This window comes from Phyllostomus hastatus, unplaced genomic scaffold (assembly GCF_019186645.2).
Source record: "Phyllostomus hastatus isolate PE091 unplaced genomic scaffold, TTU_PhHast_1.1 phas_contig_495, whole genome shotgun sequence".
Taxonomy (NCBI): domain Eukaryota; kingdom Metazoa; phylum Chordata; class Mammalia; order Chiroptera; family Phyllostomidae; genus Phyllostomus; species Phyllostomus hastatus.
The window spans coordinates 1,254,199-1,274,202 of NW_025333895.1; the positions used below are offsets into that span (position 1 = coordinate 1,254,199).

The following is a 20,004-nucleotide window of genomic DNA, read 5'->3' on the forward strand; positions in this document are numbered from 1 at the left end:
CTGTGACAGCTACAGAAATCATTCCCACACAAAGCCAATACACAGTAACTCAGAAGTTTGCTTACTTTGAGTTAGGAAATTTATGATCCCCAAGAAAATTAGGATAGCACTACAAGGACCAGAACACAAAGTAGGAAGTACTTAAACCCTTTACCAGCTTCTAGGAGAAACGAGATTAGGGCACAAGCTACACTCAGAATCAATTCAAATGTAAATGCTCTGCTTCCTCTTCAACAAAGATAAACTCCCTCAGAGTTAATAGTTTCTCCCTAAGAGATTCATCTCTCTTTTCAATTTAGAGGTATGTTTTAGAGAAAAGGAAGAAACACATGGTGGGGCTTAGAGCAAAAACCTTTTAAATTCTTTGTCATAAAAGCTGCAGAGTAAACTACATTTCCTTTACTAATCCTTCGAACACTTGTTAAACTTGAGTGCGCTGACAACTTTGCCACTGCAATCCCATTTTGGTTTCTAACAAGTTAAAAAATACTTTGGTTGTAGTAAATTGTATTACCATCTTCCTCAAACACCACGTGAGAATTTATGCTGCCTTCACAAACCATTGAAAAAGACCCTCCCTAGGGAGAAATAACTTTTGGCACACTGCACAGCAAAGCTAAAGTTACAAAAGCAGGATAAACTATCTCTTTCACCATTCATATATTTTCATTCTCTTCCCCCCGCATTCCTTCTTCCTCTCTCTGTCTCTCTCACACACACACAGGCACACACATCTCAACATGCAAACACAAACACATGCTATGCCCTCTATAGTGTGCCAAGTAGAGGCATAGGAACTGTCTTGGAAGACCCTCACTTTAAGCTGATACTTTGGAAAACTTTTAAATTAAATGTATGAGTTTTTTTAAAAAGTAGTTTTCCATGTCTTTGGAAATACATGAAAACAAAGTCCACATTGTTTCATATATATACATATGTATAACATATATATGTACATATATACATATACAGCATATATACGAACATCTGTGTATGTTTGTGTGTGTTATATGTGTTGTATATGTTGTGCATGTTATATACACAAAAAATCATTATCAAGCATTTCAAAGACTCTATAGTCCTCCAAGCCATGAAAAACAGTACAGGTGTTCTTTTGTGTCAGGAAGCTGAAAGCGTAAAAAGTAATGATTTGATATGACAGAAGAAAAGGAACCAGGCATGTTAATTATTTAGCAGTCAGCATTTTTTAACTCTCACAGCAACCCTAAAAGAAGCATTATCAGACTCATATTTGCAAATGAGAAAACTCAAAAAAAAAGGTGAATTTCTGCAAGGTCAGATCCCGTTAGTTGCAGAGCCATACTACAGACCCAAGTCCAGAGCTCTTTCCACTACACCCACTCCTCCTGCTAGAGGAAAAGGTGGGGAATCAGCTTTTAGTGAGATGAATTCCCATGATGCCAGACCACCGGGCAGTTTCCCAGGGGTGGCAGAAAAAGCCTAAAATACAAGAAGTATGGGCTGCCGGGCCTAGAGTAAAAGCTTCATTGTGCTCTGGGAAGTGTGATGGACACTTACTAAATGGAGAGGAAAAGGCATTCCTCGCCCAGTGAGACAAGTGTGAGCATGCCTGCCTTTAAACTTTCATCATGAGCACATCTGCTCATAGGAAAGGCTAAAAAATATCTTCCAGAAAAATCACTGGAGAGAAAACTTGATAATTACTCGTTTCTAACATAAATGTCCAAGGATTTCCATTAAAAAATAAAATGTAGCAAACTGAGAGCCATTCAACCTACTAGAAATGAGGTATTTATCAACAATAAAACTGTAGAAATTAATGAAAGTATTAAGATTCACTGCAACCAAGTAGAATTGTGGCAATGCATTCATTTGTCCAATAAAACTGTACTGAGTGCCTACTATGTACCATATACTGTTCTAGGTGCTGGGGACTTAGCAGTGAGCCAAATAAGCAAAGGTGTCCGCCCCTGTGAGACCGACAGTCAGACTAAGCGTGACAGCATAGGGTCCCCTCAAGCTGATCATGATCTTACTGAAAGTCCCCTTTTTTTTTTTAATAAATAGAAAAATAAACCATTCCTCCATGGCTTCACAAATGCTTTGCCTTCTGCCTGGAACGAACCCCCACTCCAGTATGTTTTATACAGCAAGCTAGTAAGAACCTGCTGAGTAGATAAAGTGTGATAGAAAAACATTTTTCAAAAAAAGGCGGGGGGATGGGTGTAGCAGGGGTCAGTCTTAAATCTCAACTTAAATTGGGTCTAGGTCTGAGCTTCTGTCCTGCTGCAGATCCACAGAAACCCAAACAAAACTTGAGTCAACTCAATCTCCATCCAGCAAACACAAGAAATATAGGCTGGCTTGTTCCAGGGTCCACCCCAGGGACTAAGACCTCTAAAAAAACTAAACTGAATTTGCTGGGGCTGCTGGAGGAAAGACAGAAAGAAACCTAGTCGAGCCTTTCAAAGGCCCTGGGCGTAGAACTGCCTTTGATCCTTTTCCAGTGCCCTGCTCTCAAATGTGCAGATGGAAAACACCTACAATAGGAACAGTGACACTTCTGATGATCCTCGACTATCCTTAATGATAGTTTAAACTGAGAGGTACCCTGTGCCATTTCTGTGCTTAATTCTTTAATTTTTTTTCGTTTAATCTTTGCAACATCACCATGTGATGGTATCATCATTATCCCCATTTTACAGTTTAGGAAACTAAGGCAAAAAGGGGAATTATGCAATTTGCCCAAAATTCCACAAGGATATAAGTTATAAGCAGTAGAGCTGGAATTTGAACCCGGATGGTCTGATTTTAGAAACCTGCTCTTAATTAGATTTTGCTAAATATATTTCTGAAGATTTGGGGTAGGAGGAGGAGGAAGAACTCTTATTAACAAAATATTTATTATTAGGAAGAGGGAACAAGTTAAATGTTCTGATTAGATGATTTTCTAATTCACAGAAAGCCACTATGAAAATATTTTCCATTTCAGTCTTGGTAGTTAATCTTTCAAAAATACTTTTATCAAGTTCCCTTTCATAGTAAATACACCTAACTAATGGAATGCTCTCCTTTCATGTTCCACAAGCCAGTTCCATCATTCTGAGTGAGTACCAAGGATGGTATCTGCTGAGTACGAAAACTCAGCTAATATTACACTAGGTACTGACCATATTCCAGAAATGGGCTCCTTTAACAAATCTCAGACACCAGCTGATTTTATTCACCTCTGGCTCTTCTCACAAGTACATAGTTTAAATTAAAAAATTCTGGTAACTGAGGATTGATCACTGGGTCTTATTTAAGTTTACCTGTGACATGTAAGTGAAGGGGAAAAATATAGTTTGGTCATTTGAAATTATCCGTGTGTCCAAAATGTATTTTTCTTGAAGAAATTCAGAATTAATCCTACATTTTCTGAAAGAGAAAATTCATAATTCAATTTTCTTTTCATGAAGAAAGTTACATATATTCATCTATTATACTAGTATTTGAACCCTTTCAAAAAAGGTATTTAAATTAATTCTGTATCAGAAAGAAGATTTAATCCCTTAACAAAATCACAGTTGTGGGAACTTTCATTGTTTACTTTTGGTTTGAAGCTTAGGGGGGGTTTTGTTTTTGTTTTTTTCACTGAAGGACGATATTGAATTAAGTCACCACGAAAATGCCTAATTTGTACCTGTTATCAGTACTAGGCATTTTAATACTTATTGTCTCTAATTTACAAAACAACCTGACAAATAGATATAAGTCCCATTTAAATACTGGGCAAACTGAAATTCAGTTTAAATAACCTTCCCAAGGTCAAACTATTAGTGAGTGATAGAAGAAAACTGATGTCAAACCCTACAGTCTTTCTATTACATTATTTTTATTACCAATTATCCATGAAAATACTCAATGACATTACAATCTAGACAACAATTCATCTACATCTATTTTCTCTTCAAATAAGGCTTTGTGAGAGCATAATATTCTAATGCCTAAGAACACATTAAAGGTAAGAAAACTGTCTTTAAATGAAACAATTTATTAAAGCTTCCTGCTGGGCAAAGCAAGCTTACAGTGGCATCCTCAGTAGAGCTTTCTTCTTCTAATGAAAGCCTTCGAATGGACTGCATGTTCACAATGTAACATAAAGCAGGGAATGCAAAATGTGTTGTGAAATAATACCAAAAGAAGTTCAAAAGCTAGAATACAAAAACAAACAAACAAAAAGCCTCCTATGCATGTAAAAGAGAGGTCTAGTTCCTGTTTTATAGAGTTTGCACTCCACTTTCCAGTCTAGCCGGTGCTGAATCTAAAATGCTTGTTCAAAGAATAAGTGATTAGAGGACGCTAACAAAAAGTTAGATGTAAGATAAGACCTCAGTCATGCAGAATCCTGGGTAAATCAAGCATATAGGGCAGTTTTTGAGAAAGCTCCAGACCTACATTTTTTAAGTATTAAAACTTAATCATTTTGGTTATAAATCATTCCAAACTAGATTATACACCTCCGTGTTTTTTAAAACAATACTTTGAACAAAACATTTTTTTAATGACTGCAGTGGACATCTCTTTTGGCTGTCTAGTATCCGTTCTTCCTTTTTCTGGTAACAGCATCGGATTTTCCTCTGAGGAACTACCCTGTCCATTCTCAGGCTATGAAATCCAGATGGCGCTGAAGAGCCCCCACACACATCCTCCCTCATCCTCAACCGGCACCTCAGAGCCACCCAATTCAGAATCATGGTGATTGGTTCACAGACTGGCCTATGACCCAAATGGGGCCTAGTACAATTACCCTTAGGTACTGTTCAAAATAATGTGAGACACTCTTTTTCCACTTGGGTGACTACAGTGGTAGAATATAAGCCTGGATGTCCCAGCAGCCATCTCTTTGCCATTGTTTAAAGAGCGCTTGCCCAAAAATGAACCCAACACAGAAGACAGAAAACCAAGAGAGAAAGAGATGACAAATCTCTGAAAATATAAATAGAACACCTTGATCCAGCAAAATCCAAAGTCAGGTTTATCACTATATTTCTCCATATTGACAGACAATAAATTCCCTTTTTTGCTCAAGACAGATTTCACTGGGCTTCTTGTAGTTACAACAAAAAGAATCATGATTAATACAATGATTTAATGTCATCAACATGATCAGTTACTATGCTGAGCAATATAATACCGAAAAATCCTCAGGGCAAACCGAAGCCCATAGGGTATAAGCTAAGGGCTTTCCTATGAATAAAGGACTTAAGCATGAATGCATGATTCTGAAAAATCTACTTTAGCTAATTTTACTTCCCACTCTTCAACTGTTAGCTTGAGCACAATTGTTGAACAGCAGAGTCCTACACAGGTATGAACCCTTGCCTTACACAAAAATAATATAGTAACTTAAAATAACAGCTACTTCAGTATAGATCTAACAAAAATATATACAAGAACTATATGAGAACCACAAAACTCTAATAAATAAGATTGAAGAAATAAATGCAGAGACATTCTATGTTCACAGATAAGACGACTCAATATTGTCAATATGTCCATTCTTCACAACTTGATCCATAGATTAAATGCAATTACAATCAAAATACCAGCAAGTTATTTTGTGGATACTGACAAATTGATTCTAAAGTTTATACAGAGAGGCACAAGACCCAGAATAGTCAACACACTATTGAAGGAGAAGAACAATATCAAAGGACTAATACTAACAGACTTCAAGAAATACTATGAAGCTACAGGAACCAAACCAGGAGGGTACAGCTGAAAGAACAGACCAAAAGAAGGCCTGGAGATAGACCCACATAAATATAGTCAACTGATCTTTGCCAAATGAGCAAAGGCAATACAACAAAGCAAAGACAGTCTTTTCAACAAATAGTGCTGGAACAAGTGGACATCCACATGCAAAAAAACTGAATCTAGACACAGACCTTCCTTACATCTTCACAAAAATTAATTCCAAATGGATCATAAATTGAAATGTAAAACACAAAACTATAAAACTCCTAGATGACCCCTGGCTGGTGTGGCTCAGTGGACTGAATGCCAGACTGTGAACCGAAGGGTCACCAGTTCAATTCCCAGTCAGGGCACATGCCTGGGTTGCAGGCCAGGTCCCCAGTAGGGGGCGCACAAGGGTCAACCATGCACTGATGTTCCTCTCCCTCCATTTCTTCCTCCCTTACTCTCTCTCTAAAGATAAATGAATAAAATCTTTTTTTTTAATCCTAGATGGTAACATTGGAAAAAACCTAGATGACCTAGGACAGCAGTCCCCTTTTTGGCACCAGGGACTGGTTTTGTGGAAGACAATTTTTCTACACACCAGGGTGGAGGGGATGGTTTTCAGATTATTCGAGTGTATTACATTCAAGCTCGCCTCCTGCTAACAGGCCCAGACAGTTCCTAACAGGACCAGACAGGTACTGGTCCATGGCCTGGAGGCTGGGGACACTTGACCTAGGGTATAGTGATGGCTTTTCAGATACAACACTACATGAAAGAAATAACTGATAAGCTAGACTTCATTAAAATTAAAAACTTGACAAAGACAATGTCAAGAGAAAGAGAGGACAAGCCACAGACTTAGAGAAATTATCTGCAAAAGATACTTAATAAAAGACTGCTATCCAAAATATATAAAGAACTCTTAAAACTCAACAGTAAGTAAACAAACAGCTCGATTTAAAAAATGGGCCAGGCCTGGCTGGTGTAGCTCAGTGTATTGAGCGTTGGCCTGAAAACCAAAGGGCAACTGGTTTGATTCCCAGTCAGGACTCATGCCTGGGTTGCAGGCCAGGTCCTTAGTGGGGGCCACACGAGATACAACCACACACTGATGTTTCCTTCTCTCCCTCCGTCCCCCTCTCTGACAATAAATAAATAAAACCTTTCAAAAAAATGGGCCAAACACCTTAACTGATACCTCATCAAAGAAGATATACTTCTCATTGTATAAGGAGCACTCGCCCAAAGAAGATGGAAAATAAGCACATGAAAAAATACTCCACACCATATGTCATCAGGAAAGTACAAATTTAAAAAATTAGGTACCATTGCACACCTCTTAGAGTGGCCAAAATCCAAAACACAGACAACACCAAATGCTGGTGCAGACATGGAACAAGAGGAACTCTCCTGCACTGGGTGAAGGGAATGCAAAATGGTACAGCCACTCTGGGAGATGGTTTGGCAGCTTCCTACAAAACTATACATACTTAACATGGTGTCCAGCAATCATGCTCCTTGGCATTTACCAGAGTTAAAAACTATGTCCCTACAAAAACCTGCACACAGATGTTTACGGCAGTTTTATTCATAATTGCCAAAACTTGGAAGCAACCCATATGACCTTCAATAGGTGAGTGGATAATTTATGGCATATGCAGACAATGGAATGTTATTTAGTACTAAAAAGAAATGAGCTATCAAGCCACAAAAATACACAGAGGAGACTTAAATGCATATTGCTAGGTGAAAGAAGCCATCTGAGAAAGTTACATATGTATGATTCCACCTATTCTGGGAAGGGCAGAACTATGGAAACAATAAAAAGATCGGTAGTTATCAGAGGATGAGAGGGCATGAAGGAATGAATAGGCAGAGCACAGAGGACTTTTAGGGCAGTAAAAAGACTCTGTGTGATACAATAATGATGAATACATGTCACTACACATTTGTCTAAACCCTAGAATATACAATACCAAGAGTGAACTGTGACATAAATAATGAACTTTGGGTGTAGGTTCATCAGTTGTAATAAATGTACTACTCTGGTGGGGGATGTTGATAAGGGGAGAGGTTGTTTATGTGTGGGGCAGGGAGTATATGAGAAATCTGTGTCTTCCTCTCAATTTTATTGTAAACAGGAAACTTCTCTAAAAAAAATACATCTTTAAAACTAATGATAAATAACAACAGCTCCCATTTACTAAGAACTTCCCACTGGTCCCATGTACTGTGTATTCCCATTTAATCCTTTCAACTGAATGAAGTAGGTACTATTAGGGCCCCCATTTTATTTCTTTTTAATATTTTATTTATTTATTTTTAGAGAGGGGGAAGGAGGAAGAGAGGGAGAGAAACATCCATGTGTGGTTGCCTCTTGTGTGCCTCCCACTAGGGACCTGGCCTGCAACCCAAGCATGTGCCCTGACTGGGAATCTAACCAATGATTCTTTGGTTCGCAGGCCAGCCCTCAATCCACTGAGCCACACCAGCCAGGGCAGGGCCCCCATTTTATAGTTAAGAAAATGAGGCTCTGAGCTTGGCATTTTGAGGGAATAACTTTTTTTCATACAACAAACCTGCTGTTCACATGGACTATTTATCATTTGGTAGATCAAAAGTCTACCAAGAAGGCCTGAGGCTTAACACTGTGAACCACAAATACAGCAAGAAGATCCACACTGTCATGAATTACCAAAAATTTTGACACTTTCCTATACTGTAATATACATTCAGATGGCCCCTAAATTTCACACTTTAAGAACAGGAAGAAAAGTTTGCAGTGATTTATTATATTATTATTGAAAAGAAATAAGACCATAAATTTAGTTAATAACCTCTAAAAATATTTTAATCTGAAGTAAAATTATTCTCAAAAGGACTTTTTACTCCCTCCACTCCTAAAGAGACAGCATAAAGTATTGTTTTTTAAAGTCAATTTTAAAAATTAATAATGTTAAACATCCACTGTGATCAAGATTTAGGCAAAGCTCCTAGAATGTGAGTCCTGTGAACTAAGCTGGGGGAATGAGGGTGGGAGGGGACTGCAGGGCAGAGGGGAATAAGTGGGGGAATGGGACAACTGTAATAGCATAATCAATAAAATGCATTAAAAAAAAAAGAATGTGAGTCCTGTAAAATGACAACTAAAGTTCAGAATAGCAAATCTGGCTCTCAATATCTTAAATCGGCCAAAACTCAGTTTTCTTCATGATACTGCCAATATAGAAATGTGAGCAGATATTTAAGAGATTTTAAAGCCAAGTTGTTGTTGTTTTTTTTTTTAAGATTACTGCTTACCACTAAGCTGAAAATCTCAGCTAACCCAGAGCACCATGTCTAGAGCAATCCTTTCACAGAGTTCTAACAACAGTTTCTCAATTTGACTATGCACTTTTTATAAAGTGGCTATTGGACTCATGTATTAAAAACGCTGGGATGGGAGCTGACACAGGAGGAAGCTGGTTTGCCAAACAGCCTTGAGAACCTGATGCTGCCACTCTCCCAGTGCTAAGCGGCTGGCCAAGAACAGTGCCCACAGCAGGCTCAGAGATGCCAGCTGGAATGAGACACTTGTGTTTGAAATGCATTCCAGAGTTTCAGCATGGCCAGTACCATCTGATCATGAGACTGGGCAGGCTCATCCCTCTTACAAGAGCACCCTCTTCCGAGACCTTCAGTCAGACAGACTAAAATCTGCTTTGGGAGTTTTCACAACTTGAGATGGCTACATGGGCTGTAAAAAAAAAAAAAAAATTGAGAACAAAGTAGATGAAAGATCTATACAAAATGATCCAACTTCTTTTAAAGCATTCAAATCACATACCTAAATAGCAAGCATCACAAAGATGTTCACTGGCTTATTTACAACAGGAAAAATGTGGAAGCAATCTAAAGATCCAATTATAAATAAATACAGCTCATAAACATGATATAAAATCTGTAGCAACTGAAATGACTTTTACAAAGCTGTATTAATAATTTTAGGAAAAACAATAATTAATTTGAGGAGGGAACAAGAAAAATAAACACATACAGCAGGAGTTTGAGAGAAAAGTTTATATATTTTATTTACACACACTTACACACAGAAGACTACAAGAAATTAAATACACCAAAATATTAATAGTAGTTATTACTGAGTGATGATTTTCTCTTAATTTTTATGAAATTTTATACATACTCAAAATCTAATCAGAAAGCAAGCTACTAAAAATTTAAAGATAATAGAAAAAACACACCAAGATAATCTGCCCATATGTACTCAAATAGCTTGAGAAAATTTTTAGTATTTTTTAAATTTAAAATGAGAACCTAACATACCACAGTATAAGAAAAATTGTAAGAATGGAACTCCAACAGAAGTTTATAGAACAAAATGTATACTAATTCCCCCAATTAAAGACCCGTAAAGTAGTTTCAGTGCTTTCTAACCCACCTTCTCACAGCAGGGAATTAATCCCTCTGGGGGATGCAAACAAACTTCAAAGAGAAGATTATGCCCAGACACTAGTACTGTATAGTGTAAGGTTTATACCTAAGTTCGCTCAAGATACTTTGGCAGAGATCAGAGATGCAAGTCCAAGGAACAAAGACCAATTTTAAGGCAGATTTATTTGCAATCCTTTAAAATGACAAAAATAATGCATTAAATAGTAGCAGGAAAAGGCAAATATGATAAGTTTTATTAAAAACAAATAAGAAGGTTGTAGAAGTAGACAAAAGATGACCTAAAATCAAATACTAAGTGACAGCTTATTCACTGTTAACAGCAGCTAGGAAATCTTACAAAAATCCTCAAAGAAAGTAAGTAGCATCATGGGTTCAATTTGTGTACCCAAATCTTATTTTTACAATGTTTGGAAAGTATCCCCCTTCAGCGTCATAGGCCTTGGGGCAATGTCTAAGCAGAAGGGACAGACCACAGGTCCCTCCCATGGATTTCGTGGAATGCCCTTCAGAGCACAAAACACATGAGAGTTTACAAAAGAGAGTTTACAAAACACGTCTACAATGGTACAGACATTAAGTTATCAATGGGGAAAAAACTGTCTTTAAAGTCTAGTGATATTTCTCATTGGCCTTTCTCACATGTGTCATCTTTTTACTGTGAGGAAATTTTTTAGGTATGATTTAGAAGTATGTGATCATTTTATAAAAATATGTTTTAAGTAGAGGAGTAGCATGTCTTAGTAATTTAGTTTTAATTAGTTTCCCAATTTTAAAAAATCATGAATAAGAAATCTAATTTAGAGCTTAACTTTTCTGGATATTAATCATCTAATAGAAAACTAAAGTCCTTGAGAGATTAGAAACCTAAATGTGAATGACAAAACTATAACTTTCTTAGAAGGAAAGTATTTTCATATCTGTAAGGTAGAAAATATTGATAAATTATATTATATTAAAATCACTGTTTTGATCAAAGATACCCTAAAGAGATCGAAAGACAAACCATAGAGTGGGAGAAGATATTTGTAACATACACAAGCAGATAATTAATATCTATAACATAAATAATTTCTTATAAATCAATAAGGAAAAGGTAGAAAACTCAACTTAAAAAATGAGCAAGAGATTTGAACAGGCACTTTAAAAAAGGAAGCTGAATAAAATGCCAATAAATATACAGAAGGTGCTCAGTCACATTAGCCATCAGGAAAATGCAAATAAAAGCAAGGATATACTATTACACAACCATTGGCTTAGTGAGGGGAAAAGCCCAATTTTACCAAGGACTGATGAAGTTGCACAGCAATAAGGACTACCAAATGTTGAAGGAAGTGCAAACAAAATCAATTCTGAAAAACTTTATCATGGTCCAGTCACCAAGTACCCTATGGAAGTACATTTACATGCACCAGGGTTCACGCATAAGGAGCACAACAACACTACTTGCAATAGCCAAAAACTGGGAACTTCAAAGGCTTTCAACAGCAGAATGAATACATAAGCTGTGATGTAATCCTACAGTGTGCTACACTGCAATGAAAATGACTACAGCTACACAAAACATGGAGGACCCTTAAAATATCATCTTGAGCAAAAAAGCACCAAAACTACACGTAAAATAATTCTATTTCTATAAAATTCAGAAACAGGCACTACTAAATGTATTAAAACTACAAGAACAACAAAGAAATGATTGTCAGAAGAGTCAGAAGAGTCTTAACCTCTGGAGAAAGAAAGGGATCTCTGAGGAGCTGGCCAAACCCATTTCTAACATTTACAGCCAAGAGTACAAATCAAGGCCCATAAACTGATATATCTAAATATTTAGAAGATATGAAACAAGCTTATGAACTATGAAATAAAATATGCTCTTACTCTATCATGACAAATATGCCTTTATCTGCCTAGAAGAACAAATTCATACTGAAAATTGTTGGATTACTTAAGAGTTCCATGCGGAAACCTGACTGCGTAGAGGAAACTGGCCACTAGTGCACTGCCCACACCCCCTTCTCCATCCCATGCAGCCAAGGACAGCGCACACAAGCATGCAGTCACCTCCATTCACAAGCCCAAGCTCCAGTCCATACCCTATTCCTACAAACAGCCACCCACAGGCCATTCCTTGGGCTTAGGGTCTGTCTATACACCAGCAGCTCAGTTTACCCTGAGAAAGATGGACCCTCGAAGAGATTTACACAGGCTCTGGAAATAAGCTCCAGACCATTTGGGCACAAAATTGTGAGGTCCCAGGTACTCAAAGCAGAGTCTAGCATGAAAGGGTTCAGGCTCCAAGTGGGCATGTTCCATAGGCCCCAGAGACACCCTGTCCCATGGAAGAGGGCCAAAGCAGGGAAGCTCTAAAGCACAGAGCAAAGGCAGTAATCCCTCTCACAAGAAACAGGATTTCCTTATAATCAGGCAATATTATATTTCTTACCCTGAACAGTAGTAACATGGGTACTCACTTTACAATTATTTGTTAAACTGTACATAAAAGTTTTATGTACTTTCCCACAAACAATGGGACCAACACCATGTGTCTAAAGATATGATAAACTATATCATGTTTTAGATATTCTTGCCAAAAATCCAAAACCTGAATCTAATCATTAGAATATAATCAGGTCCAATCTACGGACTTTCTAAAAATCAACAAAGCTAATTTCTTGAAAAATATGTCATAAAGGTGAAGAAGAACCACAGAACCATTGCATAGTGAAAGAAACTAAATAGACGTCAAACTAAACAGAGTCCGTGATCCTGAATCAGATTCTGGGTGGAAGCGGGGAACGCTATAAAGGACACTCCTGGGACCAGTTATTAAATGTAAACATGAACAACTGACATTACATCAATGTTAAATTCTCTTAATCTCAATAAATGTACTACAGTTATGTAAGAAAATGTCTTTATTCTTAGGAGATATATTCTGAAGAATTTAGGGGTGAAGCATCACAACTGTCTGCAATTTATTCTCAAGTAGTTCAGCAAAAATAGTATGTACATGCATGTAGAGTGAAGCAAATATGGCCAAAAAGTAACAGTTGATAAATCTAAGGAAAAGGTATATGCACTTGACTATCCTTGTAACTTTTATCTTTTAAAATACTTTCAAAATAAAAAGGTTTTTTAAAAACTATGCTAAAGAGTTCCATAAGAAAGGAGTTGCGTGCAGGAGCGGGAGAGGAACCAGATGACCAGGATAAGGGGACGGAAGAAGACTTCATTTTGTTCATTCTTCCATTTTACTTGTACTTTTCAAATTTTGCTCATATTCCCCCCAAAGTTTCATTTTAACTTTGGAAGGGAAGTCCTAAAACATTGAAAGGGGAAACATTAGCAAATATAGACATAAGCCAAATGTTTGTCCTTAAATGTCTCCATCAAATCACAGCCATCATCAAATGGTTACTCTGTGAGGTCAGCCCACAGAAATGCTGCTGCTCATGTACACACTGTACATACCAGGTAACCCTTTCTAATTCAATGGCTTGTGCAGTAAGAGGCATAACTTACCATGGGTGTTAAATTCTACCTCTAGAACAACCATACACTGGTAACATGTTTCACAGCGTTTGTTAGATAGTCTAGGAAGTGGAGCACACACAGTGATCTCACTTTTTCTATTAGGAGAAATTAATTCGTTTTAATAAACATTGGTGATGTTGTGCAAAGCCCTGGAGATGATGTAGAAAGATGTGTATACCATGGTCATTGTCTTCAAGAAGGCAATGCAGCAAAGTGGAAGAGAATTTGAACCACACAGCAGCTATATGATCTTGGTAAGTTATCTGGCCTCTCTGAGAGTCTGTTTTCTCATAGGTGTAATGGAGATGCCACCCAACTATCTTTAAAGACTGTATTGTAAGGACTGACTACATATGTCAATCAGACATGTAGGACAAGACAAACTCAATAAAAGGTAGCTATTTTTATGAGTATTACAATCTAACTAAATAATGAAACAGTAAATATGGCCAAGGTTGTACAGCCAATTATGGGTATAACTACCATTGAAATCCTAATTACTACAAGTATCTAGTCCAAGTAAATTCAGTCCCCTAAACACCAAATAATATATGCAGCTATTAGTATGTGTGGACCAAAAGCCACTCCCTAACATAACTTTGGCAAATGCATCACTCTTTGAGACACCAAGAAAAAAAAAAACAACAACACTGGGCCCTAGGTTGTTTTTCCCCAACAACCAAGAAGGATTTTAGGTCAAGAAGTGATACACTGAGCCTGCACAAAATACTCTAACCTTATCTAGGACCCTGTCATCCAGGAATACATGTCCGAATTAGTCCAAAAGCTAAAGCCAGAGGAGGTGCTTCCTTCAAACAATTTCCAATTATTTTACCAGCACACAAAATATACTAAATTTTCAAACATCTTCCAGTTTAGTAATGGAGATTTCCCTTATTATTATATTATATATATATAACTCCTTACATTATTTTATAACCTAATTCTCAGCCATCCTCATTAGCAAGATGACAATATTTCCTACTAAATAGATGACTTCCAGGTATCTATGAAAGGTATAAGCCAAAACCCAATTATGACAATGAATAAAGCTATACTCCCGCCCATTATGGCAATGACTCTTAAATTGTTCACTGTGCATATGATGGATGATGTGGGCACAAATAAAAGGGAAAGTCACTTAAACATAGTTAAAGGTAAATAACAGTTTAGAATATTCATATATTGTACTATGTGCATAGCTATCTCATACAATAAATATGCCATATCATAAATGAACATGCAAATACCTGAAAGAGTGCGACCGATTATCCTAGGATAGGCCACTTCAACATACACTTCAAACGTGGTCTCTGGGTTTTGCCTACAAAAGAAACAGATTATGATTACTGACAAGGATTGAGGCAGCCTAGTTTATTGAATCTAAGATATCATTAGAACATGTGAGCTGTGGTATAAAGCACACCTTGATTAAAATCATTAGCTCCACAACTTAATGGCTGTGGAACCTTGGACAAGTTATTGAACTTCTCTGAGCCATGCCTACCTAATCTATAACATGAATACAACTAACCAAAAAATTACTGTGAAACTTAAAAAACACACACACAAACTGTCTGGGTACAATGTCTGGCCAGTAACTGGCCAGCCATTATTACAATTTTACAGGTGTCACATTTCCAATTAACACAGCTGGATCTCCAAAGCCTTAGGTAGAATTTTGAAGAAACTCAAAGCAAGGCAACACTAGCACAAAATAGCCTTCTCCCCCATATTCCAGGATAAAACATTCACATGATGAAGTTAACTTGCTCATTTACAGGTTTTAAGACTGAAACAAGAGAAACAGTGTCCTGTCTCACTAGGCTGTTATGAGACAGGATCCCAATCTAAATGTAAGGCTGTTCCCACACAGGGGCTTCACCTGTACTGGCAATTCCAAGTATATGAATGTTCATTATTATATCCTTTTACCTTTTTATGTCATAAATATTTCATAATAAGTTTTTAAAAGATCACAGCGCTAACAGAATGTTAACAGTTAATTCCAAGTGATGAGAACATCGGGGTTATATTATCGTTGCATTTTCTCCTTCTCTTTGATTCTAAACTACAATAAAAAGATATTATTTCCAGATTGAATCAAAATCATTCAACAGAAGAAAATGTTATACTTGCAAATGTCTATAACTGAATTCTATTTTAAACCTGACAACAAAGCTCAGAGAAGAAATTCTGGGTTCCCTAATCAAATATAAGATTTAATTTCAATGAAATAAATACTTTGAATTTACCCAGTAGATTCCACTTTTCAAAATAACTATTCTGTATCTCATTTCATTCTTACTATACTCCCATGAGGTAGGGGCATCGGGCATTATCATCACCATACAGGTGAGGAACCTGAGGCAGAGTTCCTAAGTGACTTGCAGGTGGTCCCATAGCTAGCTAGAAATGCAGCCAAGAACCAGAATTCACACCTCCTGGCACTCAAATTCTGTTTCATTGATTCCAAGATGAACTTTTTCCCCCTACATTTTCACATTTCTTACAATCTATTGCATCTTAAAATTCTACATGGCAGCTTTTTTTCTTCCTTGATAATACATATAATAACAGTGCATCTTATAAATAATGACATCTTAGATTCAATAAAATATGCTAATACTTCCTCTAGTCCCTTAGCAGTAGAAAGAAAAATGTGTGTTTTTTTCAATCACAGATCTAGTTATTTTTCTTGTGAAGGATCATTCCCTCACTGAATAGAAACTTGGTTTTTGCTTTAAATAAGTACCTGCAGCTGAAAAGAGCTGGCTGCTCTAAAATTCAAGGTTCTTAAATATACCTTGTCAAATATAAGTTAAATGTCAAAGTTAAATCTGATATAAATATCAGATACTCTGATTAGACACTAAATCAGAATACCTTACTTAAAAATAAATAAATAAAATAAAACAAAGTAAATAGAAATTTTGAAAGTCTTAAAAAACTTTTGTCCTCCTTTTTTTTTTCCTGTCAGAGATACAAAAAGACCTACAAAGTCAACACCCTTTGGCCACCAAACATTTGTGGAAAATACCATATGGAAACATCCTTTTCCTTCAAATTACCTCAAAGAACAGTGTTTGATGAAAAAAAGGAATGTTCCAAGGTCATCTGAAAAATACCAGAAGACTCCTTCTAAAACCTAAATAAATCTTTCTTAAGTCTATTTTGCAAATGGCTGAATTTCATCTCAGAATTTCATTCCTCTAGATTAAGATAATGGCTTTAAAGATGTCTACAGGACCCTAGGACTCCATAAAGTTTCTTTAGAGTTTTCACACATTTTATACCAAGATTTCCATTTTTATTTCTCCCCATTGTTTTTAAAATATTTTTATGTATTTATTTTTAGAGAAGGGAAGGGAGGGAGAAAGAGAGGGAAAGAAACATCAATGTGTGGTTGCCTCTTGAGCACCCCTAACTGGGAACCTGGCCCGAAACCCAGGCACGTGCCCTGAGTGGGAATCAAACCAGAAACCCTTTGGTTTGCAGGCCGGCATTCAATCCACTGACCCACACTGGCCAGGGCTATTTCTCTCCCATTCAAACAAACAAACAAAAAATGAAATATAAACATGAGCATGGAAAAGTGTTACACACCAAATTTTTAAACGCTGGAGCTCCAGCACATGAACTTATGCCACTAAGTTAAGGTGACCGTGCAGACCTGCTGTCTAAAAACACTATCTCTACTCATTGTCTCTGCTCCTCCTTTCTCTCTTCAACACACTTCAACCAGACTTCTGAGCCCACCACACCACTGAAACAACCTGTCACAATCACCAAGGACCTTCACATTGCTAAAATGGTGCTTGTCTCACTCAGCCTCTCAGCAGGATTTGATACAGTAAACTGACTTGCCTTCCTTCTTGAAATACTTTCTTTACTTGCCTTCCAGAATATCACTTCTGTTAGTACTTTGTATATTATTGGCTGCTCCTTTGCTAATTCCTTCTCAAGTAAACTCTCCTATCCTAGAACTTAGTCCTCCTGAACCTCTCCCTACCTACACTCATTACTTAGATGATCTCATTCAGTCTCTTGGCTTTAATTACACAAATGCTGACAAGCCCCAAAGTCATGTCTCCAACCTGCCTTCTTCCCTGGCTCCAAATGCCTATTCAGCATCTCCACCTGGATATCTATAAAGCACTTCTAATTTTCTCCCTCAAACCTGCAACTCCTGAAATCCACTAGTTATTCAGACCAAAAACCTTGGTGTCATCCTTGACTCCCTTTGTTTTACATGCCATGGTCATTTCCATGCAGTGATCAACAATCAGCAAATTCTGTTGACTTGATCATCAATATGTACCCAGACCCTCAATGCTGGTCGGCATCCCCAACTCTACCATCTTTGACAGACCACCATCACCACACCTCTATTACTACAGTACTCTCCTGACTGGTCTTCCTGCTTCCTCCTTTGCCCTGCAACAGTCAGACTTCAACTCTTCATGGCCAGCAATCCTTTTATTCTAGAGGTCAGGTTGTGTCAGTCTTCTGTGCAAAACCTCCCCAAAGATTCCCATGCCACTCAAAGTCAAAGTCTTAGTTCTGGAAATAGACGGCTGTGATGGTTATACAACAATATGAATGTATTTAACATCAGTGAACAGTACACTGAGAAGTGGTTAAGATGGAAAACTGTATGTTATGTATTTTACCACAATTCTAAAAGAAACTGAGAAGGAAAAAAAAGCAGTCCTTACAAGGGCCTATATGATCTAGTCTTTGCCTGTCTCTGCGATTGCACTTTACAGCCTCTCTCCCCTTGCTCACTGCATTCCAGCCACACTGGCCTCTCCGCTCCTCACACACACAGAACTCATCTGTATCTTACAGTCCTTTGCACAGATACTCATACAGGGGGCCCTTCCTGTCATCCAAAACTCAGTTTATATTTGACCTCCTCAGAAAGGCCTTCCTCAACATACTCTCTACAATCTAGTTTTAACTCTTGTCATCACCCTCCTGTACAGGTAAACTGCAGAAGAGCAGGGACCTTGTCTACGACGTCCATTAGCGTTTCCTCAACAGTGCCTGGCACATAGCCAGAATCAAGTAAGTATTGAGAAGGAATAAAGAAAGCACCAAATAGCCTTCCTGGGGTCTAACAGATTTCAATAAATGATAGAAGTACACACTTCTGTGATTCTCAAGTTTTAACAAATTAAAGGACAGATTTCTAGCCCCCCTCCAGAGTTTCTGGGGTTGAACCCAAGAATTAGCATGTCTAACAAGTACCCAGGTAGTACTTATGCTGCTGGACTAGTAATCACACTTTCCGAACCACTGACCTAGTTAAATGGAATTCTTCTTCCAAATAACTTCGTGCATACAACATAAAATAAACATAGTTTATACCTGGACAATCAATCATTGTAACAGTTTCTTACTCAGTTCAAATAGCTAGCTGCCACAGCTCTATTACATGGAGTCAAAGATTATGAGTCTCTTTTAAAAGGAAAAAAGAAACACGAAAAGCTGACCAAAACACTAAGAACAAATCAGGCTATAATTATAACTTATAGTCACGCTCATCCATGATTGTTTACATGTTGCCTTATGGAAGAAGTGGTGACTAATGTTGTGACAAGTTACATAACATACCAACAAATACACGAAAGTTATTTTAAGGGCCAGTGAAGCCAATGCAGATGGAAGCATTTTCTATTTCTCTGCAAATCAAAATATAAATTTAAAAGTGTGTCCTCTAAATGCAAATGGCCAAGCAGTTCTTACTTAATATTTTCATTAAGTTCTGTAAACAATTAAGCTATAACAATTTCCAGAGAATCTCTGGGACTACCCTGAGACTGCTTACATCTTCCACTACTCTTCAAGATGCTCAATATTTTTAACTACTTGACTAAAGGAACTGAAATCCTTTTTCTGTCCTATTAACACTCACTGCTATTTCAGTACATGGAATGATGCTGAGAGTACCATATTCTGAGCCAATTTTCCAATATGGACCCAAGTTTTCCCAGAACACTTAATGCTATATCTTAACATATTACCATGGAAATGTCCTGGTTCTGCCATAATATCCCACTATTAATTGCCTTACAGTCCTATACTTCCACAATGTGGAACCCTGCCCACCTGCCAAGAATCTTTTGTTTGCCACCCACACTCACCTCCTGCAGTTTTGCACCCTAAGATCCAGCCAGAACTAGTTGTAGCCCTCTGAACAAACCATGCTCTCCAATAAGAACATCATTACCATATTATGACTGCTAGTTGCTGTTTCCTATGTGCAGGGCATGATCCTAAGCACTTTAAATGCATTATTTCAGTAAT

At 37.4% G+C, this 20,004-nt stretch overlaps 1 protein-coding gene across 4 annotated transcripts in view; it reads right to left on the bottom strand.

Moving 5' to 3' along the window:
• DENND1A (DENN domain containing 1A) overlaps nucleotides 1-20,004 on the bottom strand; it is a 486,624-nt gene that overhangs the window by 433,567 nt on the left and 33,053 nt on the right. For all 4 annotated transcript variants that reach the window (XM_045846504.1, XM_045846502.1, XM_045846503.1 and 1 more), the window contains exon 2: nucleotides 14,943-15,016. In XM_045846504.1, the coding sequence (XP_045702460.1) occupies nucleotides 14,943-15,016 (74 nt within the window). The remainder of the gene's footprint in view (nucleotides 1-14,942; nucleotides 15,017-20,004) is intronic.